General features: G+C 40.8%; 2 protein-coding genes across 3 annotated transcripts; both read left to right on the top strand.

The window, feature by feature from the left end:
* Positions 1-1,013: 1,013 nt before the first annotated feature.
* Positions 1,014-17,491, top strand: pdcd4a (programmed cell death 4a). Of its 2 annotated transcripts, none has more exons than XM_069166872.1 (11): positions 1,014-1,469; positions 7,203-7,505; positions 7,841-7,938; positions 10,453-10,566; positions 10,775-10,996; positions 11,517-11,614; positions 11,750-11,864; positions 13,653-13,760; positions 14,870-14,980; positions 15,092-15,231; positions 15,722-17,491. In XM_069166872.1, the coding sequence occupies exons 1-11, from the start codon at positions 1,421-1,423 to the stop codon at positions 15,771-15,773; spliced, it is 1,410 nt and encodes a 469-aa protein (XP_069022973.1). In that variant the 5' UTR covers positions 1,014-1,420; the 3' UTR covers positions 15,774-17,491. The 2 variants fall into 2 exon arrangements, with proteins under 2 accessions (XP_069022973.1, XP_069022972.1); XM_069166871.1 differs by lacking the exon at positions 1,014-1,469 and adding an exon at positions 6,242-6,326.
* A 123-nt stretch (positions 17,492-17,614) lies between these two features.
* Positions 17,615-25,149, top strand: mogs (mannosyl-oligosaccharide glucosidase). The gene is made up of 5 exons (XM_069167957.1): positions 17,615-17,719; positions 19,835-20,198; positions 21,145-21,368; positions 21,550-21,743; positions 22,685-25,149. The coding sequence occupies exons 2-5, from the start codon at positions 19,850-19,852 to the stop codon at positions 24,453-24,455; spliced, it is 2,538 nt and encodes an 845-aa protein (XP_069024058.1). The 5' UTR covers positions 17,615-17,719; positions 19,835-19,849; the 3' UTR covers positions 24,456-25,149.
* Positions 25,150-26,747: the final 1,598 nt, after the last annotated feature.

The raw sequence follows: 26,747 nt of genomic DNA, 5'->3' as shown, positions 1-26,747 counted from the left end.
CTGTGCCGGTGAAAAAAGGAACCGCTGGCTGCAATGAAAGAAAAAAAAAGCTGTAGAAGAAAAATGTAGATCTTGAGCAAACACTTTCATGAGTTTGTGAGTGAGAAACGTTGTAGGCATTTTAGTCATCGAGATTATTGTGAGAAATGCCAAGAGCACCAGAGTTAACAAAAGCGGCAACATGTGTTTTCAGCACCATCTGGTGGTGTAAATTCAGATGACAAAAACACTTCGATGTGAATGGTAAGGTTTTCTATAAATACAGAAAGAGAAGATATGCAGCAACATACGGAAGTCTCCAACCACAAAAACGACCAGTGACATCTCAAATTTGTATTGGTCACCAAATAACACACACAAAAATATGTATTGAAGAACCAAATCCACAAACATGTATGAGATGAAAAACCACAGGAAAGTTCTGTAAGAAGGACTGAGCAGAACATCCAAACACCTGTAACACCATTATCTGTTTTTCATTCATCCTGCAGCCACAGTTTTTGTAGCAGTCCCAGTGTGAAGATGAAAAACTTATACACGTCCCGAGTCATCATCATCTTAGGAACAAACAAGAAAATAAATAGCGCCCAAACTGAACTTAACACAATTTGATGTATTAAATCGCTACTGGTCTTTAATAACTAAAGAAGTGCAAAACAAAAAGAGGCATAAACAAAAGATTAATAATTGCAACATTTATAACATGATAATGACAAAAATACAAAATACCTCATAATCATGCCAAAATTTAGAATGATTTAACAGAAAGATAATAGATATGATATTCAAGTAAAATATATAGAAAAATAGTAGTTGCGATGATTTTAAATAATAAAAATCCCTAGAAATTAGGTGTATTTTCAGTGATCGATTCCACAGTAGGGGTTTCCTTGCTCTGTGATTGGTCAGATTCGACCAGCACCCACCCCCTCTACGGACCACTCCCTATCCGCGTTTCCTCCACGTGACCCCTCTCGGCTCGCTCTTGCAAAGTTAAAAACAGACTTTGTTTATCTTGCAGGCTGTTTGCTGAAATGCTCTCCAGCTAGTTAGCCTGCTCTGCTCCCCTGTTTTCGTTATTTCTGCTCTTTTCAGCCGCGATCGCTGAGAAGAGATAAACTCCTGCAGCTCGCTCCTTCACTCAGTTGTTTTTTTTAGTCTCTTTGTAATTCATTTTTTTTATTTTTTGTTTATTTTTTTTTTGTTCTGTTTAGCTGAGACCGTGCAGCACGAAAAAAAAGGGGTCAAAAGGAGTCCAGTTATTTCTCCCTCTATCTCGTACTCTCTCTCTCTCTCTCGCAATAAACGAGGTTGCTCTGCAGACCTTGGACTTGCAGGTTTTGTTTGGGGGGGGGGGATCTGTTGCAGTTGAAGGCAGCTCGACAGGAGGGAGGATTTTGTTTTTTTTTAATCAAGCGCCATGGCGACCGAAGTGGATACGTGGTCCTCCGCCGCTCCGCAAACCGACGGTGAGTGAACGACTTCAGTCGTGCGTGTATGTGGGGCACGTCGGTGCAGAGTGTCAGGGGAGCTGCCACCGGGCCTGCTGCTGGCGTGCTCTCTCCCCTGATCTATTGTCCCCCCCCCTGCATGGGATGGGCTGCAGCGACACCCAGCCATGCTCCACCATGTGCTCCGTTAAAACCAGACACACAAACAAACACGTACGTACACATAGCACTGGTGCAATAATCACTGCATTCCGACGCAGATTTTCTCTTCCGATGCTGCAACTAGCGCTGAACTCGATGTTTTTTTTTTTTTATTTTTTTTTTTTTATTTTTTTTAAGAAGCATTGATGTGATTATTGTTGTTGCTTTTACATTTAACCCTTTCACGCTTTTGATTGGACGAGGACACAGCGCTTACTTCCGCGTTGGCAAAGTCGTTGTGTTGCACATACTCGTAGACTTTTCTTTGCACTCCATTTTTTTTAATTATTTTTTTATGTTGCATTATTCCTTGCACGAACTGAGCTGCATTGTTTTTCACGATTTATATTGCCTTTGAACGCACCTTTGCGAGACACATGGCTCTCCAGTCCCACCAATTCACCCTGTATTCGATATTTATTCAAACCAAGACGTTGTGCAGAGTGTCAGCACCACGTTTCCAGCATGAAATCTGATTTTGTGATAAACTTGCAGAAGAAATCGTCACGTTTCATCCCCAATAAAGCAAATGACGGGGTTCAATTTTTTTACTCATCCGACACGCAGACGTTTTTTCTGCTCACCATATCTCCTGAATCCATTCAGTGTGAGAATAATGATTTTGATCATTGCACACTGGCCTATTTTAGAGGCACTGAGCTCAGGGCACACTGGGTTCCGTGTTTTTCTCTCTCAGCCTGCCGATGACGTCGCCATGTATATCCTACTATAAAAGCCAATAGGGGAGCCTTGCATAATCTGTGCCTTCCTGTGTATTTAAATGTTACATAAGAAACGTATTGTTAGCCCTGTAACCAGTGTTATTTCTCACACTCAGATTGCACACGTGTGATCAACATTTTACTTCAAACTTGATGTCTCCTAATAAACACACTTCAACAACTGGCCTGACCAGTTAGTGACACACCACATGGTTCGTTACTGGTATGTTATGACATGCGGCAGGTGCAGCAGTGCAAACATGGGCTCTTCTGTATGAACTTAGCTGGTCTTATTTCTCAAGGAAGGTCAAGCTACGCCTGATGGTGCAGCCCCTATTGATGAGGTAGTGACAGACGCACACTGTCAAAGAGTCTATTGTCTGGGCTGGAAAGCAAGGGGGAAACAACTTGTCGATACATAGTGGGTCTGTCTGGACACTGAGCTCTCGCAGCAATATGGGAAACTTGTGAAGTCTTATTAAATGTGAGTGTTCTCAAATGATCAGAATTTTAAAACGAGCTTGTTTTATCTATTAGGGATCACAACCACTGGTTACTGCCTCATCAATTACTCGGCCAAATTAATTGATAAGCTAAAGAGCATAAAGTAATGGATTTACATTGTTTGTCTGGCTGGCAGCCGAAGCTCCCAAAGTACCACCCCCTGTATGTTTTGCTTTTGGTGCGATGTGTTTATCTGTTTGTTTCTTTAGCAGGATTACAGAAAAACGACCTGTCTGTTTTTCATCAAATTAGCTTGAAGGGTGTAGCACAGGCAAAGGAAGAACCCATTACATGTTTGAAGCACGTCGGAATTATGATTCGGTTCCATAAATTATTTTTCAGTATCATTACCATTGTGAGACAGGACATTGCTTCACCTTGGGAAAAGCAGTTTGACTAAATAGTCTCAACTCTTAAAAGCTTGTTGGGTGCTTTATGTTACATCTTACGGCCTTCATTAGTAGGTGAAGTTTGCTGGGTTGTCAGGTTTGTGTTTTCCCATTGACCTTCCTTTTAATTGCATCAGCTCTATCAATGAGTCACTCGATAGTTCCAAAGATGTGGGGTTGTTTGTTTTTTTTACTTAGAAATTGTTCAGAAAAAAATACACAATGCATGCTATTTTAATAGCCTCCTGATTTGTCAACTATGTGCTTCAACACAGGCTATTGTTCTGTACGAGTTTTTAAGCAATGCAGGGCAGGCCTTTTAAAGGCTGCATCAACCCCCACCTCTGAGAGCATTTACACAGCAAATACACGCTTCAAGAGTGTCATGGAAGTAACCCGCTGCCATAAATGTCAAGCCAGATCTTTTTGTAGCCCACTGAGTACACACTGTTATGGTCTCGGTCGCTCTTCCTTTGTTAACCCTCATTCCCCCACATACATTCATGACAACATGTTTGCACACACCAGTCCTGCAGTCAAGAAACTGACAAAAAACACGAATGCAAAGTTGTGCTTTACACCGGTGTCAGAAAACATGCTATCTGACTCTTTATCTGAGTTGGTCTAATCTTTTCCATGAACTTTATCTGTGTTGTTGCTCTGCAACAGAGTATGATTCAAGAAGCACAGTCAGCAAAAGTTTCCATTAAATGAAGTTGTTAATTTTTCTCTCCTTTTATGATAATAATTTTTTTTTTTTTAAAAAACACTGTTTCCCAGCTGGAAACCTCAAAGTATCTTTTTTTATTTGTGGAGCATGGGTGGCCGGTTTTTCAGCCTCTTTTGTAACCGTTGTATATTTAAACAAAATTCACAATATGTACACAAGTTTAGTCCACGTGTTTGCAACCTGTTTTTAAGTCAAATTCTGCCTGAAGTCTCCTTTCATTAGACCAAATGACAGTTAAACCCCAAGGAGATCCCCACCCTTCTCTCCTGTCATAGATAACCACCACAGGACCATTTGCAGAAAAGCTGCTCTGCATTTGTCCCCTTTTATCAAATTCTGGAATGTTTGGCTAAGTTTTTGTTTTGTGTTTGGGTTTAACAGCAAAAGATCTTTCGTAGATATTTACTCAGTTAACATGTATTTACCCAGATAGTTCACCAGAGATTTAGAGCAGTATTATTATGTTTCACAAACTAGTGTAGAACTATAAAAAAAATAAAAAAAAAGATGCATAAAAGTATTCAAAGCAAGTATTAAAAACAACAAGAAGTTGTTGACTGCACTGTTCGACACACAGGCGTGTGATAACAAATTATTGTTGAGTGTAATTGGCTTGCAGTCCTCGATTTGTTAAATGTTTTGTACAGAGTTAGCTGAGGCTTTTGAAAGTAAAAATGTAGCTTGCATCTTTATCATCTGCATCAGGATGGCCTACTGACTTAAGAAATTCCCTCCAGACGTGTTTTAAGACTTGTGAAGACATGCTGCTTATTGTAGTACAAACACATGTGATTGATAACTCTGTTTACAATTAGTTGAACTGAGAGAAAACGTTCCCCTTCAGCAGATAAATATAGTGATAATAGCCTCGTTGAAGTAAAATGCTTTTTTGAGTGGCAGAATGCTTTGGAATTATTGCTACATTTAACAGATTGTCCCAATAATTTTAGTTACAGTATCTTTACAGTATTGAAAAGTAGCTCTGTCCTGTGTGAATTCTGCTCCACTGCCCCCCCCCCCTTTTTTTTTTCTCATTCATAAACACTGCTACTGTATGGGTACCTAAAACTAAACCTCACCACTGCTGCTGGGGATTGCTGGCTATGGAAACCTCCCACGCTGCAGGCAGGGCCGAGAGCCTACGCTGTGTGTGTGTGTGTGTGTGTGTGTGTGTGTGTGTGCGCGCTGGTTAGCTGTGGGGGCGGTTTAGAAAACCATCATGACAGTGTTAGTGTGCTCTAGTAGGCCTGCAGTGTTAAACACAACAGTGTGACTTTGTTGCTGCAGCTTATTAAGCAGTTACAGTCAAGCTCTGCATCACTGAGCCACATGATCTTATGCCATGTTTTATGGGTTGGGTAGCTTGGCTGCATTTTCTTAAGGTTGTTTTGCAAGATGTGGCAAAACATCTCAGACTTTTCTCTGCCTTCTCACTTTTCTGCTCTTTTCCAGTTGGCCAGTTGTGCGTTTGGTGCGCTGCCATTTGTTAGTTCCTAGTTTACTGCCCTAGCAGGCCCCATGGCCTACATTAGGGGAAGGAGGAGGAGCCGAAGGAGGAGATGACACACGGTAGGCTGTTTACAGATTTGTGAAGGCCAAGGGTGTGGTGCTCCTCTCACTGCAACAGGTTAATTCAGGGAGATGTCCTTCTTTTGCACAGAGGTGCTTCCTTTCCTTTATTGTTCACACTGTTGAGCTGCCTACACTGCAAAGTTTTTCATCTTTTGAGCACCTTTTAAAGTTAATTAGTTTGCAGCCCAATATATAATATAGAAGTATGGTATTTACTTAAATTGCAGTCATTTGGTTTTCCTTTTTTTTGTTATATGTGTGGTGTGGACATTTTTCCTCCTCCTCCTCCTCCTCCCTCTGCATGTTTTCGATAAGTCCTATAATTTATAGGGCCTCAAACTGCCATTTGGAGCCACGTGTAGGGGATATAAGTATTCATTACACCCTCAGACATTCCTCCTCCTGCTTTCCCCGTCTCTCTTACAGCCCTGTCATGTGACCAGTCATGGACCCAGCCATGCCATATGTAGTCAGGAGTCACTTTAGCTCTGGCGCACAGATCGCGAGAAGACGGAGGACTAAAAAAACTGGTGTCAGCACTTCTCCAGCATGTGTTCCGCTTCACTCCCTCCCTCCCTCCCTCCCTCCCTCCCTCCTTCACTCCCTCCCTCCCTCCCATGCCTACAGCAGCGCTCCAGTCCTATTTGTTGTTTTGATGCGTCTCTCTACACTTACAAGGAGCAAACTGAGATTAGATTCCTAAGTACAGCATTTCTTTTCCACCTGCAGAAGAGTAGTATGTCTGCTGATAGAGTTGGTGAGTGTCACAAGAATGTATGTGTGAATTTGCACTGCCTTCTTCCTGTATATTGTTTAGGGTGTTAAATGATATTAAAATATCACCTCGTTAACCATAAATATTTACTCTCTCACTACAATCTTGAACAGTTTGGTGCAAATCCTGGAGCCATACTTCGTGTACGACTATGAATATCGCTGAATATTGGCTTGTCTTCTCGCCAGCATGCATCTTGGCTTGTTTTTTTATTAACATTGCTCAGTTGTTGTAAAAATTGCTTACTTCTGACATCAATTCACAAGTGTAGATAAAATAAGATTTCTCATTCAATCATGTTTTATTAGGATTATTAGTATTATTATTTTTTGGACACAGAAATGAACTAAATTTTACGAGATTAATGTATTCCTCACATATTTCCTTTTAATGTTTTTTATATTCTCAACAATGTGGTTTGGTTCCTTGCATTGAGGTTATACAAGAACAATTAAAGTTAAAAACACACCACATGCCGCACTGCACCACACTCGCATGTTAATGCTTAAACATGACACCAACATGTGACTGTTGAACTTACATCATCCTCCACTCTTTTCAGTAGACTGCAGAGCAAAAAGGCCTCGCTTTTCTACACCAAAGTCACAAAGCTAGTTTTTCATGTAACATCATTATTAAAAAAAATGGAAAGGGCCTTCCCCACTACACTGTTCATCTGAATACTATTGTAAAGTTCAAGCATTTTGATTGATCCTAATTGGCCTTGCCCAAGCCATTAAAAAATAAGCACAGATCAATAGGATGTAGACAGGTTTGTCCTCATACTTTTGGCCATTTTATGCAATTACAAACTATCCAACTGTCAACAATCAACTAATTCCAGCTCTATGATCACAGGGATGTTTTCGGTCGATGGCAACCTGGCGGAAGCTAACCGTTCCTACAGTGATGACGAAGATTTGCTCAACGAGGCCGAGGTGAACGGGAACTGGACACCCCAGGAGAAAGCGCTCCACGAGGCTCGTCTCAAAGCCAAAGCCAAGCGTCGCCTGCGCAAGTCCTCCTCACGCAACTCCACCAGCGAGTCCTTCTCTGAGTCGGGAGATGTGGCAGGAAGCGACCCAAATAGCCCTAAAGGCAAAGTCAACATCAACGACCGCAAATCCAGGACAGGCAAAGGCAGAGGCCTGCCAAAAAAAGGTACACCTTACAGTCATATGTTGTAGCAGAGAGCACTACAGTTTATTCATGGCTAAGGAGAGTTCAGCTTTGTAGAGGTGCACTAAAGATGTAGGCTTGCTCTTTCTCTGACAACCACAATGAGCAATGAACTGACCGGTTACACTTTTAACACCCAGAATGGAAATGATAAAGGTCCTGCTGACTCCTCGACTGAAGTGCAGTTTCAACTTGTTTGATTTTAAGTGTTTGTTTCACGACCGCCTTTTCATCAGGTGCACAAACTGTTTGGAGCAGGAGATGTATTGGTGAGCTACCCTTACATTGTTTTTTTCTGGCTGTGTGGCCATCTTCAGGTGGGGCAGGGGGAAAAGGAGTTTGGGGGGCTGCTGGGATGGTTTATGAAGATGAAGAGCCTGACGCACGGGACCCTAACTATGATGAATCTGCTCAGGTGAGTGAGTGCAGCAGACTGTCTTTGGATTTTGACCTGTGGGTCCAGTGTTATGCAAGTTTATCTTGAGAAGCTGGAACTGAAGATCGCGTCATTTGAGAGAAGAATGTTTGCTTGAAAAAGATTGATTATATCAATAGTTGAAGATTATTTTTCCATCTACAAACCTACTGATAAATTGTTTCAACTCTTGATTAAAGGATATTTTGGCTTGCTTTAATTTCAAAAATTGGCTTTACTGGTGCATCAGTAGTCCGTACACAGTTTTTTCCAGTAATCAATGATTACCACCAGCAGAGGTTAGTTTAGTACAGTTAGAGCTTCAGACCTGCTCTGTGGAGCTGCTTTTTGTTTCAAAGAGGCCCACTCTGATCAAAGCTGTGTGGTGCATTGGATGGTGTCTTTTATGTTTCATGTTGCACAAACGCGCTGATACTGAAGTGCTGATGAAACACATTGACTATAAAAGAGGTGTTGTTCAATGAACAAGATGTTTGTCCACACTTAGACAACAAGCACATGCACTCTTACACCGCTAATTTATTTCACAATGTATCGCTCTCTTGTCGTGAATTGTAATATCTGTATTGAAATGTAATAAAATATTTGCCTTAGGATCAAGGACAAGTAACATGTGGTGAGTATTCTCTGATCAACTCCAAAGTGATTTAGTTTACCCAGGCAGTACAGATGCTGCTGAGCCTCTTTTAGACGTTTTGTCACATGTATTCTCACTGCATCTCAATGTGTCATTAAAGACAACTCTCAAGTATTTATAGGCCTGAACAAGTTCAACACTTCATGAATTCTTGCTGGAAGACTGCTCATCAGTTTTGTGATACGATCAATTCTTTAGTTTTGTATATATTTAAATAAAAGGAAATCTCTCGCACATGTGCACAGATTTGTGCTTTATGAGTCCATGTAATTGGTCTGACTGATTGAGGAGAGACATAATAACACTGTCATCACCAACTTTTACATTATGATGTCAACATGGTTTGGCCACCGCTCATTTAAAACCCACCCACTCACAATGATTGTTTAATCCAGATGGCGCCATCCCATCACAATCAACACAATTTTCAATCTTTAACCCGTTATCAATCGAATAGGGCATTACGACACTGAAGGCCAAGTTTGTTTGTCTCCTGCTTCAGTCACATCTAAAATGCAGTGGGAACTGAGCTTCTGTCAGTTAAAGGGCTGATAACAACTCGGGAATGGTTCAAAAAAGCCAGTGGGATTTGGCCTTGACTGTTGCAGGCAGGTCAGTGGAAAGGTATCCAGGGTTAAGGCAAGGCAAGTTTATTTGTATAGCACATTTCAACAACTAGGCAATTCAAAGTGCTTTACATAAAACCATGAAAAGCATCAAAACATAAGGCAAAAGGACAGTGATTAAAACATTAAAACAAGCTAAAAAAAAAAAAAAAAAAAATAGGATACAAGCTGCAGTGCAGTTTAAGAAATAAAATACAATAATAAAATGCAGAAATGCAAGAAATAAATCAACATCCTTACGTCTGGGATGTTAAGAGGGAACTGGGACATAGTGGTACAGAAAAAATACACGGGATATGTGCAGACTGTGGCCTTTGAATCAGACTGAGCAGAGCACCTGATAAAGGATTTCTGAATGGTACAGGTCATCCTGACTTTGGGAAAATGTCAATAATTTGAGTAGCCCTAAAATCGGAACTAAAACAGGCTTCAATGCCCCTTTTACCTCCCCTTTGAACTATCCTCGGTTAAATATAATTGGCCTTGAAGTTAATTCAGAGAATTAAGAGCTCTTGCATGAATGTTGAATAAAGGTTTGTTCTTTGGCCTGGACTTGGACATAAATTGGGTTTGTACCATCACATTGTAGAGTCAACAGTCGCTTGTGCAACATGAGCAGAACACAGGAAAGTGAATCGCAATGTTGAACTTTTGGCAATAAAACTTGTGCACATTTGTTACTGTTACATGAAACTTTTACAGGACATTAAAATCAGCGCCTGTCTGAGCCAAGATTATTTTATCAATGTGTACTATTGTTCTTCAGTTCAAGGAAAACCTTACCTGAAAACTTGGTCGGTTGGTTGTAACTGATATTCATGGCATTAATGAGCACAAGTGTTGAAATGAAAGAGAGAAGTTAAAGTTAGTAGATTGTATTACAGAAGGAGAGGACATAGACAGATAATGTAGGCTTTTTTGTGAAAATTCCTTTGATAAATATCTGAACTTGCTGTGATAAAGTTGGCAGACCTGATTTTACATTAAGTTAAAACCTTTACAGTGTAGACTTGATAGATTAGTTGTTTTAATAATAACTAATAGCTTTAAACTTATCAGTTAATGGTCCAATGCTAAAAGGAAGATGATGAGAAATGCTTTACATTTCATGTTTTGTAAACTGAAAATCCAGCAGTCATGAATGTGCATCGGCTTTGTTGAGCATATTTGTGCACATGGTAGGATTTTTATGACTGATAATGTGTTTTGTTTGTGTTGTTTTTTGCACAGGGGGACACGGTTTATGCAAAAGTTGTGCCAGAGATAGATGAGAAGGAACTAGAAAAAATGGTCAACCCAATCGTACAGGAGTACTTTGAACATGGAGACACAAAAGAGGTCCAGGTAAATGATTCAACTCGGTGGGTTTAGAGAAACAGTTGATGGATGAACAAAATAATGTGGAGCCTAACAGCACTGAGTAACAGGACTGATTAGACTGTTAAGTTGTTTAAACTCCAAATTCAGTGTTATACAATTCAAACATGTATGCTTTCGCTGATTCAGAATTGATCTATTAGGTCCATCTTTTAAAATGTTTCCTCTCTGTCAGATGCTGCTGAAGGGGCTGAACCTGGGCCCACATAAGTACGAATTCTCCTCTTTGGCTGTGTCCCTGTCCCTTGAAGGCAAGGCCAGCCACAGAGAACTGACCTCCCGACTGCTATCTGATCTGTCGGGCAAGCTGCTGTCACAAAGTGACATGGCTCGCGCTTTTGACAAGATGCTCATAGAACTGCCAGACCTCATACTGGACACACCGGAGGCACCGCAGGTAGAGCTGACACACAGAAGGGGAAGTCAGAGCAGCAGATCTCTGCTCAGTGGATCTATAGTATAATTTTGTTGTCTGCATAAGAGGGTGGAGAGGCTCTGCAGGGCGTAACTCTCGGTTAATTATGGCACAATAGACATTCCATTGTTTTGATCGCGGTGCACACACTGATCTCATCAGATATTACACGCACAGTTTGAGATTTAACACCAAGCAACATTCCACTTTTGAGGCAAAAATAACAAACATATTAAGTCCCTGTTTTTGTAATAACTCAGATTTAAAGTGTACCTTGTACTCTCAGAGCAGTTTTGTGCAATTTATTTTGTAATTCATCAAAGAAAGTACGGGCTGGTAGATTTGGGAAAAGGGGCTTTTCAGGTCAATGACGACACACTGCAAGAAGTGTTTTCTAAAAATATTATACAATATTGATTTGATTAGGTTACATTATGAATGTCATATTGACAAACCAGTGGACACTTTCATCTTGTAACAATTTGTTTTCTCTCTCTCTCAGATGTTGGGCCAGTTTATAGCCAGAGGCATAGCGGACCATGTTCTTCCCATGTCTTTCCTGGACTGCTACAAGGGCAAAGTGGACTGTGAGCATGCCAGGTGAGCCAAGACAAGCAAAGCTGAAATCTGTCTGGCTTTCCGGCGAATTTGAATAAAGGCAGATTGAAACTGTGTTTTTATGAAGATTTTACCATTTTGTCCAGCCCCTAATTATGATTTTTGTTTTTCTTCCAGAGTGGCTTTAGACCGTGCTGCAGTGCTGCTGACCATGAAGAGGGAGATGGTTCGTCTAGATAATGTTTGGGGTGTTGGTGGAGGTCTGAGACCCGTTAAACATCTCGTCAAAGAGGTAAGCTCAGACCAAATACGTAGAGTTCTGCTGACTACAAAATCGTAGACCGATAAGTCAATTGCTTGTTTCAATATTTATAATGATTTAATAAATAATCCCCTGCATCTGAGGTCAGAATGTTTGTATTGATGAGCTCTAATTTTTTTGTTAACTGTATATTACGTAAACAGAAGGCCAAAATGCATGCTGGGTAGAGACCCACAGGCCAGCACTCTGCTGTGTTGCTGTGTCAGCAGAGCATTTTTCTCCCGAGAAGTGGGAATTGTAAAAACAAGGACACAGGATGGGGCCGATAGAAATACACACCCTAGCCTTCAACTGAAACAAACTACACACACACACACACACATACACACACACACACACACACACACACACACACACACACACACACACACACACACACACTCTCTCTCTCTATTTCTTGGATTTGTTTTTGCTTACAATTATTGCTCTGTAATTTGTGATTGTGGACAATGTGGGAGTTTCAAGTGCACATCTTGTAAAGCTAAATGTTACACAACATTTTAAGTGATTGTGTATAGGTGCAGAAATGAGAGAGTGGTGTGTCAGTGTGCCTTTGGTCACAATTGCATTGTGTCAGGAGCCTTCAGACCTGCAGACTCTCCTGCCCAGTTTTAATTTCCTGCCTGGTTGTGTGCAGACTGGCCCGGAGGAGGCACAGGGCCGCATTCAGTCACAGTTCTCCTCTTACTATTCTTCTTCTCACAGTTGCAGCCTTTTTTCAGTTTCTTCGTCCTTACTGTCCTTATTTTTCACATTGTACTTCTCTCCTGTTATGTTTTTCTTGAAGCTCGGACAGCTACTTTTCCCACCAGCTTTTGAGCATCTTGCCTCAGTCACGCTCCTCCTAGATCTCAAGTGGTATGACTAATTGTTCCAAAAATAGGTTTAAACAAAACAGTGTTGGTTGATGTATGTGCAGCTTAGCAGAGAGAGTGACATAATAAAGCATAACAAGTGAATCAGAGACTAAAGAATTCAAGCACAGCTCCAACAGGGAATACATGTTTTTTTTTAATTTTTTCTAAATGACTTGTCAGCAACATTAGGCAGGTGTGGCAGGTTATATTTCCCAAGGAAGTCAGGTTATTGCTGCAGTAATACAGTGAGAGATGGCACTTTTAGGTGTTATTGAGGTCTCAGCCCAGTTCCTTTAAATTTCATGATATCCAGGGTCTGCTGGAAGGAGTACAGGTTTGTCTCAGATAAATGACCCTTGCTGTAAAAAGGTAAATTCAACACAAACTCGACCACAGTAATTTTTCTATCAATAGACTAATCTCATCACTCCAATTTTTTTTTTTTTTCTATTTAATGAAAAAGATTTTCTTACAGACCAATTCTACCTTTACTGTGCAATCATGATGTTCGGCTGGTCTTAATACTACTCAATGTTTTCTGCAAATGCTTCAAGGTAAAAGTCTTCCATGGAACTGAAAGGATTCTGTCCCCTAAAGCAGCAATTTCATATTAAATACATATGGAGCATAATAAACCACAGGAGTACTTGCACTTGAATATTGTTCTATTTATATTCAATTATTTATATACGCATGGTTCCTTCCTTGACCTTCATCCTTCTCTGAAGATTTTCAACCAAGCGTCAGTCTTTCATCTCAGCTGGAGGGTCAACAACACTTAAATATTTCTTGACCGACATTTACCATATTAAATTTAGAGATCCACTCTCATGACTATACAGCTGTCTCCATCAGTGTCTGATGCGCTGTTAACCTGGACGTCTGTATGTGTTTGTTTTAGATGAACCTTCTGCTCAAGGAGTACCTGATATCAGGAGACGTGTCGGAGGCAGAGCACTGTCTGCGCGACCTGGAAGTTCCTCACTTCCACCATGAGCTAGTCTATGAGGTACTAAAAACTTAATGTCATGTCAGTCTGAATGCTGCCTGCACACATGTAAACTTAATTAATAGATCATTTCATACAATGTAAATGTTTCTGTTGGATTTCCGCATGCATTTCACGCATTATGACATCAGGAGTCTGAAACCTTCAAATCAAACCTTTAACATGTTTTCTCTTCCCTGTGTCTTGTCAAGTATACTGAAGAGCAAAACTGAAAAAAATAATCTCCTCGGTGACTGTCATAGCTGTTTCCTGCCAAGGACATTGTGTGTTTGGCAGTGGCTTTCCTTCATTTTCACTACATGAATTTGCAAAGCTCAGTCCAAATCAAATCAATCCAAAATGTGTGATTGTGTAAGTAGAAACAGATAAATGGTCATACAATTTTGAATGCACGCAAATGTAACACACACTGTCAGAGATGGCAGATTTTTCTGTGGCAAACTACATTGAAGGCAAATTTGTTGCATTCAAAACTGCAACTGCTCAAAGTCCAAAACTGATTCAGGATTATTATTTTTTTTTCTAAATGCAACTGAACATAAATTGACAAATTGCGCATGTGCAACTGCATTAATAAATCTCTACAATCTACGTGTGTTTAGTTCCAGGTTTGCTAATAGAGCTTTAGCCATTCATATAAGATTTGCATAAGCAGTAAGCTGATCAGCTGAGATCACTCCACATTCAAAAAGTGACCAGCCAATTTACTTTTTTTGCCGTTTAGATTCAAACTTTGCCCTCAAAGTGAATCTTTGTCACTGAGTTGAACACTGTAACCTCACATGTCTCATCAGGTTTTATTACTTACAGATAAACAGAAATGGAAAACCAGAACTCATATATTAGAGTCGTGCAAAACTTGTTGAGGACAACAAAGTCATGCTGTTAATCCTACCTTGTCCTCTCTCTTTTTCTGAAAATGCCTGATGGTAATTTTCCTTGAATGTAGTTGGAAACACTGTAACCATATGGTGAAATTTTCAGCTGACACATTAAACATGAAAAGGTCATTTTTGATGACTGAACTCCTCTCATATTTGACTTGTTTATTAGATGCAACACGTTTCTCAGTCTTAAACATGACGTTGTGCATCCCTGTTGTTTTTCAGGTGGTAGTGATGGTGCTGGAGTCTAAAGGGGACACTGCCAGTCACATGATGATAAAACTTCTGCAGTCTTTCTGGAAAACAGGCCTCATCACTGTGGATCAGATGAACAGGGTCGGCCCTTTTTTGATGCTATAATTACGTTTCTTTATGATATTTTCATATTTTTGAAAGCAGCATCTATAACCTTGTTATAATACTGTTTATGCATTGTTTTTCATGTAGGGTTTCCAACGTGTCTATGACGAACTGCCTGAAATCAGCCTTGATGTGCCACATGCTCACTCTATTATGGAGAGCTTCGTGGATCTCTGCTACCAGGTGTCTGTCATCACCAAACAGCTGAGGGATGCATGTCCTTCCAGGTTAGTTGGGCTTTAATTAGCACAAATTTTTAAGGTCTCCTGATTAAGTTATTCTTAAGACAGGTGTTTTGATATTGTCAAGAAATCCCCTGAAAAACCAAAACCGTAGTCGGTCTCTTAATTGTTTCTGACTTCCGTATCTTGTTTGTGGCCTTTGTTCTTTGTAAAAATGTAAATTTTTAAAAAATGGGTCATAAATATATTTTTTTATTTTTTCAATAAAGGCTCAGCAGTTTTTAAACTGCACTGCCTATTTTCATGTCAATGAAGAAACATGTCACCCACGGCAACAGTGTGGTTCAGTGATGAGTTCTTAATAGGTTTTGGATAATAATGGATGAGGTGATTAATCTCATGCTTTAAATACAAAAACAATACCAGCTAGTAAAATCAATTCATCATTGTTTTGGTTCTTTTCACATGAATCATAAGAAAATATTATCCTTCCAAAACCATACTAACATGTCGCAAACTTTACTTTCTCCACTAGAGGGCGGAAGCGCTTTGTAAGTGAAGGAGACGGAGGGATGATCAAGAACTAATCCACAAGAGGAAGAGCAGCAGGAGGAAGAGGAGGAGAGGGGGGAGGAAGAAGAAGGGTGTCCACTGGTTCTTACACCCTGTTTCTGCTTCAGCATGTCTCCCTGAAACCGGGCATGCCGGCAGTCTCAAGTTTCCTTGTTCTCCTGATCACGTTGTCATTACACAAACCAGCGTTGACGTTCGGTAAAAGTAAAAGGAAGAGTGGCCTGGGCGTTCAGTTCCCTTCATCTTGTTAATCACTGTTTTTGATTGGTTGATGCTAACCTCTTGTCTCAGTCTTTGTACCCACTGCAGAAAGACAGGTGGACAGGCTGGGTTTTGTGGGAGATGAATATTCTTTTTTTTTTTTTGTCTCTTGCTTTTTGTCACCTGTTGCCATGTCGTTTTTATTTTTTTTTCATGTAATGCGCTATAAATGGAAAAAGCACTTAAAGGACAGAGCATACTGTACAGTTGGTGGGCACTTAGTAATTTAGCTCCACAACAAGGATGTAAGCCTTTTTATCATCTGCCACAAATTTGGGGAAATTATTTCAAGGACGTCATGCTTTGTACCGTCTGGTTCAAGTGTTTCTATTGATCCTTTTTGAGCAGGCCTTTTTGTTATGTTTTTTTTCTGTGAATCTTGGTTTCTGAGGCTAAATGTCTACTTTGTAAAGCAGCAGTCAAAGTAAGAGGTGTTCGGGCACTGTCTGGGTGTTTATTTGAAACAGGCATTTGAGAAAATATACTTTGGAAGCCATTTCTGAAAATAAGAATAAATTTGGGATTACATGTTTAAAAAAATTATTGAGCAAGCAATATTTTGAGGACTCTGGCTTTGCTTGCAATTAACAAATGTATTTCGTGCTATATGGTCAGCAGATAATTCTGGACAGGTAACCTTTAAGTGCAGAGCCAAACCTGCTGTAGAGAGCATATGGAAATTGTCTTTAAACTTGGAATCTGTTTGCCTATGAAAAAGCAACCCCAGCTATTTCTTGGAAGACAGTTTGTCATTGAGACTTTTCCACCCCTGTCTAACAGTTTTACATGTTGACCAAAGTTATAATAAATGTATTTCATTCATTAAAAAGGCAACAAGTGAACGATTCTGGATTTTATTTTGTTTTTGTTGTTGTTCATACTGGTTATATGGGTGAAAGACTAAAACAAGAATATGAGATTATAGGCAAGTAGAGATGTACATCAGTCACATCTGGTGATCATAGTCATCAGTTGTGATCCTTAATGAATATTTTGACCATGGCTGTCTTGTGTATCTGTACCTTTTTGGTCAGTTTGTCTCATTTCCAGTCCTTCTCTGACTTAATTTGATCAGGTATAACAGCATTCTTATGAACCTGTAACTGAGAAGCAGTTTAAGGCCAAAGTTTGGATTGTATTTCTCCCAAGGCTCCAACTCTTAGTCTCTAATTATGGTACATTTAAAATACACTTGCTGTGTCTTTTCATAGCACAGCTTTATTATGCCCAGAGTGTAAATAACTGGTTGAGGGAAATTTATGTTAAATAGTTCCCACTCTGAAACTATTTCACAGGACACACTCATTCATTCATGCATGCAGCTGTCCACTGTCAAATAGAATCTATAATGTTTATGTTTTGTACTCCTGCAGTCATCTTTGTACTATTTTGGATCAGCAAACTCATGACACGCTGCCCTACATGAGAAACTCATTTTATATATTTCAATAAAATGACATATTTCCCTCTGCATTGTTGTATTTGCTTTTTTTTTTTTTTTTCTCCTTTTCTTTTTGAACATTACACGGATTATTTATTCTAATATAGCCCATTAATTTTCAGGAGCAACGAAAAGGTAGCTGGTGACGTCATCGTAGAGCGCAGAGTACACGTCAGTGGAAGCGAGTAGGAACCAGGAAGTGGCTAGGCGGCTTTAGCCAGTAACGGAGAATGAGCAGCTGAAGCCTCGGTATTTCAGGTCGGTAACCCTTTTCTCAATGAACATTAAGCTGTAACTGCGAAATGACCCCGTATTTAAGTAGCCACCAGCGAATTAAAAACCACTTTGTGTCGCGACAGCTGATCGTTATCGTTAAAACCAGCGTTAGCATTCGGGCACTAGCGAGAAACGTGCAGCCTGCAGGCAGCGTTGCATTGCCCGGGGCGCAGTTACTGCCAACTCGGATGTGTTAAAACAGGTGGCTGGGATTTGTGCTTAAATTGGAGAAAGCTTGCATGATGATCCGAGTTGGATTTAGAAAATGCTCGGCGACGTAATAACGTGTTTACTGCCATGATAGACCACGCGAGGTCAGCTGCACCGCTTTTCTTCAGCCTTCAGGATGACGTTGCTTCTGCAGGATCTCCTCTTGTGATGAGAAAGGCATTTTATGAGTTCAATTGTAGTCCCAAGTATGACCAAATTATATGCTACAAATACCAGTAGACGTTGAAATCTTGCAGGTATGTGGTTATTGATGAATATTAAGGCTAAATAGGGGTGGAAGAAGTATTTCACGTCCCTTACTTAATGAACGTATCAATACCAAACTGTGAAAATACTCCAGTACAAGTAAAAGTCCTGCATTCAAAACTTTATCCAAAGTATCAAAAGTATTAGCAGCAAAATGCGCGAAAGCATCAAAGTAAACATACTCATTGTCCCCTAAAATGCTTCCTGTCAATGTTTCACTATTATGCATGACATTTTTGGGTGAAAATTATTGCCGCAATAATGTGTATGTTGCATTTTACTGCTGTATATGTTAAAGGTTTCAATCTCTTTACACTGTCAGTTAGTTTAGTCTGCAGCAAGTGTTTGTAGCCTCACTGTCCTGGAAGAAGCAGGCATCTCTCTAAAGTCAGGTTTTCATGAGCTCAGAAAAACAGTCCTATTGTAAGCTTTGAGACATTTTCCAGCAAATTGCATTGTTTTCTTTTAAATAGTTTATTTAGCTTCAGAAGTAGGAGATTTTCTTCTAATTTAATTCTTCAGTTTATTAAAAACATACAAAATCAACACAGTTGGAGATTCATGGTTTTCACTGGACAGAATAAGTATGGAACATTGTAATAGTAACTAAAGCTGGAGATACATGCTGCACAACATCAGGAGAATACGTCCTCTTCTCACTCAGAAGGCGGTGCAGGTTCTGGTCCAGGTTCTGGTCATCTCACATCTAGACTATTGTAACTCCCTCCTGGCAGGTCTACCTTTTAGTGCTATCCGACCTCTGCAGCTCGTCCAGAATGCAGCAGCTCGACTGGTCTTTAACCTCCTAAATTCACTCACACTACTCCGCTCCTCCTCCGCTCCCTTCACTGGTTACCAGTAGCTGCCCGCATCCGTTTCAAAACATCGGTACTTGCGTACCGTGCTGTGAACAGATCGGGTCCAGTCTACATCCAGGACATGGTCCAACCTTACATCCCAGCCCGCTCCCTCCGCTCTGCTTCTACCAATCGGCTTGTCGTTCCCTCACTGCGAGCTAAACACTACAAAATCACGACTGTTTGCTGTCCTGGCTCCTAAATGGTGAAATGAGCTCCCCACCGACATCAGGACAGCGGAAACTCTGTACATCTTCCGCCGCAAACTGAAAACACACCTCTTCAGACTTTACCTTGAACAGTAGAACTTTAGTAGCACTTAAAATGACACTTACTGATAACACTTGGTAGTTTGGCTTTCTTGAAGAAATTGTATTTTCTTGGTTCCTGTTGTTCTGGGTTTTTGTACCCTCATGGTTGAAATGCACTTATTGTAAGTCACTTTGGATAAAAGCGTCAGCTAAATGAAATGTAATGTAATGTAATGTAATGTAAAGCTGTCAGAGAAATGCTTCTGATGTAGAGTAGTAGAACTTCTAGAGCTGCATGAAATGGAAATCCTCAAGTGAACTACAAGTACCTTAAATTGATTTGAGTAAATGTACTTAGTCACATCCCACCCCTGCTGAACAGAACTGCAGTCCAGAAATGCCAAACTGCTTTAATTGACTTTAATAAGTTATTGTTTGCCTATTAGTCCTCTTAATGCTGCTGCAGAGTTCCACTATTGAATCAAAATGCATCTTTCTCCTCTCTTCCCCAGTTTCAGAAGGGTAGGATGGGCAGGCAGAGGAAGAGGGTGGTGACGGGTGAAGCTGCTCCACTTCCAAGGAAAGATGAGAAGCCCTCTTCATTTCACCGCAAGGAGAAGAAAAAGAAAGTTGACATCGGAAAAGTATTCATCAACATCTCCATCGGTCTTTGTATATTCAGCCTCATCTGGTTCTTTTATGCCATCTACATGCGATCGAACTTGGCCAAACGGGTGGTGACTCTCCACCCATCACCTCCTGTCCTGGATGCCAATAGCAGCAGTGCCAAGGTTTCCCCGGAGAGGTTCTGGGGCTCATACAGGCCTCAGGTCTACTTTGGCATGAAAACAAGGAGTCCACGGTCAATCGTGACAGGTAAGGCTGTCACATTCAGAGACAAGCTGGCCACTCGTTGCAACCTCCGTCCGAGCTTATTCATTCAGTGCAACTCACAGAACTTTATTTTCAGATTTTGTGGAGATCCGATTGAAATATACCACATATATTAGCAGACCGTGGGCAATAGGATGCTTTTTTTTAATTTTCTTTTCTTAAAGCTGCACAGGGAAAGAAAAGGGTTCAACTGGATGTTAAGTGCTTAAACTGGGTTGCTATATAACTAAAATCCAAACCAGTATCTAATCTTATATTACAACATGAATAGTATGCTGATATGATGTCCTGGGATATACTTTTTTTTAGAGCAATGACAATAGTCAAACAAAAATTTATTTGGATGTAAAATATTCGGAACCCATAGTCTGTCACTAAATAGACACAAAGCATCAATTACAAAAAGTTTAAATACATAAACTGGAGAATTATCAGTTTTGTAGATGCTCTCTTTACTATCAAAATCCCACCAAAATCCTGTCTTAAATCCACACATAACACACTAGCACAATCTAAATTCTGTTTTAGGGTGGATTTTCCTTTTAATATTTAATTGTTTACTTTTAACAAATATTATGTTAATTGTATTAAGCAAAACAGTGACAGGCTGGCAAAAAGCCCAGGCACTTGTTAAATTCAAGTACATTGTGACCCTGGACGACCAATATTGGTAATTAGTTGATAGCACAACATGTACTACATTTTCAAGCACTTAGTAAGCAGCAACAGGTACCCACAGTTGTGCTGAAAACCTTGTCGGCTGGTAAAATAGTGCTCGTAGCCTTTGACTTATGACATAAATCTATTCTCTGAAGCTGTTCACAAGTAATTTCTGCCGCATTATTAGGAGCATAATTTGACCGTTCTGTTTATGCTTCCTCTATACTAACAGCTACATTTATTTCCTTTGATTATCATATCTCCCCAGGCATGATGTGGATGCGTCAGTTTTCTGACTTGGACATGAATCTAAGGCACACTTGTGAGCAGGGAGATCATTTGCAAGGTTATGGCTGGCTGATGCATGATGGGCTCACCTTCGGCGTCCAAGAAATTCGAGACAATGACTTCACACTAACCACAGAGTTTGTTAAGAGGACAGGTGGAGATCATGGAGGAGACTGGACCTGGAGGATCACAGCCAAACAGCATGTGAGTGTTTATTCATATTTACTGCATGGGCAGATATTTCTTCACATGATCCAAAAAAAACAAACTCGGTGTGGTTAACTCTTTATTATCTATGTATTGATGATCATAGGGTTTTCTTGTGTGTGTGTGTGTGTGTGTGTGTGTGTGTGTGTGTGTGTGTGTGTGTGTGTTTACCCACTAGAGCTCTGCCCCCCAAGCACCTGTCATCTCCCTGATGTTTTACACGGCAGCAGACAGTCAGGGCTCGCTGCAGGCTCACAAAGAGGAGAAAAATCGTCTCGCCTCCATCACCGGTTTCTCTGAGGAGCTTGGAAACTTTAAGATCACCTTCCGAAAGCCTGTTACTGGGGAGTTATCCAGCGCTAAATATGCCAGGTAAATATATGAATCGAGGAGTGAATGGGAAAGTCAGCCGTCCAAGGAAGCTGCAGGGAGCATAGAGTAATGCGGTATGACCTCCGGTGCTCCATCTTATCAGTTAATAGTCAGTGAGGGAAGGTAAACCTTGATAGAAAGGGGAGAGGACATCGTCGTATCGCAGCAACGAGCGGTCGCCATCAAAACATAGGTGGTAAATCGTGCATAAAAAACAAAGTCTTGAAAATTTGAACGTGATGGCACAAGATGGTTTACTGTAATTTGATCCTACATTACTACTGGGTTGAAAAACGAACCACTAGATGGCAGCAGAAGATGATTTTCAGCCCTCGTTTCATCATGCAAGTGCTATGAATATTGTGATATTTATCATAGCACAATATGCAAAGTTTTAAAAAGCGATTTAAAAAAAAAAAAAAACCTCAAGGGTTTCTGAAATGTCGCAGATGTCATTTCACCAGTGAATCTGTTTGTCCACTTTCAGACAGCACTGGCGTTGTTTTTTTTTTTTTTTATTTTTTTATCTTGAGTGGATCAGGAGTATGCTAGCTCTCTGCTAGTCACATTTACAGGCAGCACCAACATTTCACACGTTCAAAAAAGCCAGAGAAGACCAAGATAGCAAAAATAGAAAGGTAAAGTATGCACTGATAAACATGATTAGAAATGTATAAATGATTGGTATTTACCGTAAGAAGGCGGATGATGCAATGTAAGATGGAGAATAAAGTTCGATTTTGACTTGGACCAGTCAACAGTACAAAATGAGACTAGCTAAGCTACAGTGTGCTAAGGCTACCTAAGCTACCTTGTACGACAGTAACTGATGGCAAACTACACTTTAAAGTTATGTGTTACTGCTTTTATTTTATTGATTTGAAAACACAGCAGAGTTAACAGGAGTTTTTTTTTTTTTTTTTTTTTTTAAATCATTTCAGTTACAACTACCTTCAGACTGTCTCTCCTGGCTTGGAGAAGCTGACTGACATTGTGAAGCACAGTCTGAACCGCAGGTTTGTCTACAGCCAACCGTCTGGTGAGAAGAGGCATTACATTGCCGTGGACACCTACAAACCCCCCCACCACCAAAACCAGCAGAAGCCTGCCGACACGAGGAAAGAAAGTGATTTTGTGGTTCACCAGGTGACGGTTCAGACGCCGTTTCAGATTGAAATTCTGTTTGAGTCTGGAAGCTTCCACAATCGTCCCAACCAACTGGTGGGCTCCGTCATGACTCAGGAGCTGGAGAAGAGGAAAGCCGAGTTTGACGCAAAGTTTGAGAAAACCTTTGGGCTCGAGAGCAAAGGTTTTAGCCAGGCACACATTAAATTTGGCAAGGCAGCGCTCAGTAACATGTTGGGTGGAATGGGTTACTTCTATGGCCAGTCAGTGGTTCAGTCCGTCTACAACGAATACCCACTGCTGTACCCCGACGGTGCTTTATTCACTGCTGTCCCATCCCGCTCGTTCTTTCCCAGAGGATTCCTTTGGGATGAGGGCTTTCACCAGCTGCTACTGAGTAAGTGGGATCCTCAGGTGACAAGGGAGGCTATTGCCCACTGGATAGACCTGATGAATATGGAGGGCTGGATCCCCCGCGAGCAGATTCTTGGAGACGAGGCCCGCAGTAAAGTCCCAGCTGAATTTGTTGTTCAGCGGAACGAGAATGCCAACCCACCTACTCTCTTCTTAGCTCTTCAGGAACTTATTGAGCAAGTATCTTCAAATCCAGACAAGGCAGCTTCTCAACCAACCTTGCCTTTTCTCAGACGGCTTTTCCCCCGCCTGAAAACTTGGTTTGAGTGGTACAACACCACACAGACGGGGCCGCTGCACAACTCTTACCGCTGGCGTGGACGTGACAAGGACACTAATCTGTTCCTCAATCCCAAGACCTTGACCTCCGGGCTGGATGACTACCCCCGAGCCTCACACCCATCAGCAGATGAGCGCCATGTGGATTTACACTGCTGGATGGCTTTGTCGTCAGGCATCATGGCCAGCATCGCTCAGCTTCTAGGCGAGCCCCATGAGGACTACAAGCTCTCGCATGATATGCTCAGTGACAACAACCTGCTCAATGAGCTCCACTGGTCAGAACAACTCCACGCTTTCAGTGACTTTGGCAACCACACGCAGGCTGTGTCCCTGCAGCAGGAGAAGGTGTACGTACCTCCCGGACAACCTCGTCATCAGTTCCCTGTGGCGCGCCTCGTGCGTTCGGTCCGACGAGCCCCCAAGCTGCAGTACGTTAATGCTTTGGGTTATGTTAGCTTGTTCCCCTTCTTGCTGCACATCCTCCACCCCGACTCACCCAAACTTGAACACATCTTCAGAGACATGAGAGACCCCAATAAGCTGTGGACACCCTACGGCCTGCGTTCGCTCTCGAAGGCAGACCCCCTTTACATGAAACGAAACACAGAACACGACGCCCCCTACTGGAGGGGACCCGTGTGGATTAACATCAACTACTTGGCAGTCAGAGCCCTCCACCACTACAGCAACACAGAGGGGCCATACCAAGATAAGGCAGCTGTTCTTTATGAGGAACTCAGGACTAACATTATCAATAATGTTTATAGACAGTATGTTGACACAGGGTATATCTGGGAACAGTACAATGACGGCACTGGCAGGGGCCAAGGAAGCCACCCCTTCACTGGTTGGTCGGCCCTGACAGTATTAATGATGGCTGAACAATACTGATACTGTCCATTTCTTCACATCGTTTCTTAGAGACTGGCCTTCATTTATCTGGATGTGATTGAAACAACATTGAGTATCAACCTATACAAATTCAGGCTTGCTGCCAATAATAACAAGATCCCTGTAAGAAAATACCATTTGTGATCATATTTCTTCATGAAATAGTAAATTAAATGAACAAGTTTTACACACATTCTCTCTTCAGGGTGATTTCAAACCAAGTGTAGTGCAGCTATCCTGTCTCTGCTGTATGTAGAACCAGGCAATCTATAGGGCTTCAGTTCCATACTTACGGTGCATTTTACTGAATGAAGTTCTATTCCTGACAGCCCATCTCTCCGAAGCAGGATTCATGCTTTCGCACTAGATTGGAGGACAATTTTCGACGGACAGCTGTTTCTGGGGAAAGTTATTCAAGTTGTGACTTCACTTGACAAATAAGGGCCATTATCTGTAATTGTGCCATTTTTCAATCACATCTCTTTGATTGTCTGTCTGATCATTTTGATATTATTGTTCAATCACACTCTTTCAAAACAAAGTTAAATCCAGTCTTGCTTAGCACTTCTGAAATGACTGCTTCTAAAGGCAGCCATATTTTGTACACACAGCCTGTGGTTTGACTGGCAGGGAATACAACAATGACTGACATTGTTTTTGTTTTGGTCTAAAACAATAAATGGTTTTAATATTTTTTTTCGTGTGCCTGCACTTTATTTTTTGGTAAAGTTGAAAACAAATTGTTTGCTTGAATCTGGTAAAAGAAAATGACCTTCTAACTCGGTCCTTAAAATTTGAGCTTGGTTGTCAGAGTTGCGACACCTTCACACTGAGCACTTGTCATCGGTGATCTCTGAATGCGAACATGTATCAGTGACTACACTGTGGATAAAATCATCACTAAGGTCCCTTCTTAATATACAACTCAGTCGTCATTCTTTGTGAACAAAACGCATTTCCTTTTACTCATGTAAAACAGCTGTGACTTGAAATTGGACTTTTTACAACGTGATGAACAAAATATGCCCAAACATGCAATATAGTATATTAATACAACTTTTGGTTGCTTGTTATTACACTGCTTATTACATACAGTAAATACAATCAGTCTGCAAGGGTGTGTTTTTTTTAATTCAATTATAATCCCAGATTAGTAAAATCATTCTTGTTGGCAGCAGATGAAATCACACCAAGTCCCTTTTATCTTGTATTATTTAAATATTCCCGATATCTAAGAGAGCATATATCATCTGCAATATAGGAGTAGATATTATGACAAAAGTAGGATTAAGCCTAAAATCAATTTAATGAATATTACACAATACAGTTGGAGATCCAGGATATTTGAACCTCATACTTTATGTGCAGCTTTAAAAGAAGAATTTCTTCCTCCTTCCGGTTCTTGTTCTTTGGCATAAACTGTGCCTATTTGTTTTATTGAAATCATGTTTAAGAAATCCTCCCATGTTCAGTACAGATGTCACCTCTTTGTCAAATCAAAGCAATTCCAGTCACTTCAACACACTGACCTTAAGTATAGCAGCCCGGTCTTCTTTCTTTTGTCAGATGGCACATTCGAAGGCCTCTAGCTGACGTCAATTATTTCCTCTTTTTTGTCTTCTTTTTTTTTTTGCATGGTTTCCAAGGAGCGCAGTTGTTGTGAGGACTTGGTGCTTAATTAGCCAACATCAAAAGACAGGGAGGAGAAATAGATGGCAAATATTTTTTCACTCCTTGACATACGCTGGTATACATTCACACATTAGGGCACACAGTGGCAATGTTCTTATTAATACTTTGCCACCGAATAAAAAATGCTGGTACTGAGTGCACGCTGGTTCTCGCTCTTTATGTGTGTATGGCCACTGTGCTCCAACCTCTGCACTTTTATGAATCCTTTGAATGGGCTAGATGTGCAGTTGTATAGTTGAAGGCTTAGCATGGTGCTTTAAGGTTACATGGCTAAAAATAGTGCCTCTATCAGTTAGCAGAACAGCAGATAGGTTTGTGAAGCTGCACATTGGTTGTTTTGCCAAATGTATTATACGCTACAGTTTACATTTTTCTATCAAGAAACCAAGATATCTGTACTGTGATTATTGACTCGATGTAACTTTAAGACCATGAGCATCATGGAAAAGGTTTCACATTCATCTTTTAAAATATTTACTGCATTGTTAAACTGAATTGCTATGAGTATAGATCTGGCATATGACGTATCAATGTGAAATGATCGCCTCGGGGCTCGATCGTGGGAGACGCGAGCTTATCGTTTGACCCTTTGACCTGTTG

The sequence above is a fragment of the Embiotoca jacksoni genome, unplaced genomic scaffold (assembly GCF_022577435.1).
Source record: "Embiotoca jacksoni isolate LCO1_2020_lvr unplaced genomic scaffold, fEmbJac1.0.p SCAF_4, whole genome shotgun sequence".
Taxonomy (NCBI): domain Eukaryota; kingdom Metazoa; phylum Chordata; class Actinopteri; family Embiotocidae; genus Embiotoca; species Embiotoca jacksoni.
The sequence above is the reverse complement of the archived record's forward strand: the minus strand, read 5'-3'. Positions and strand labels throughout refer to the sequence as shown.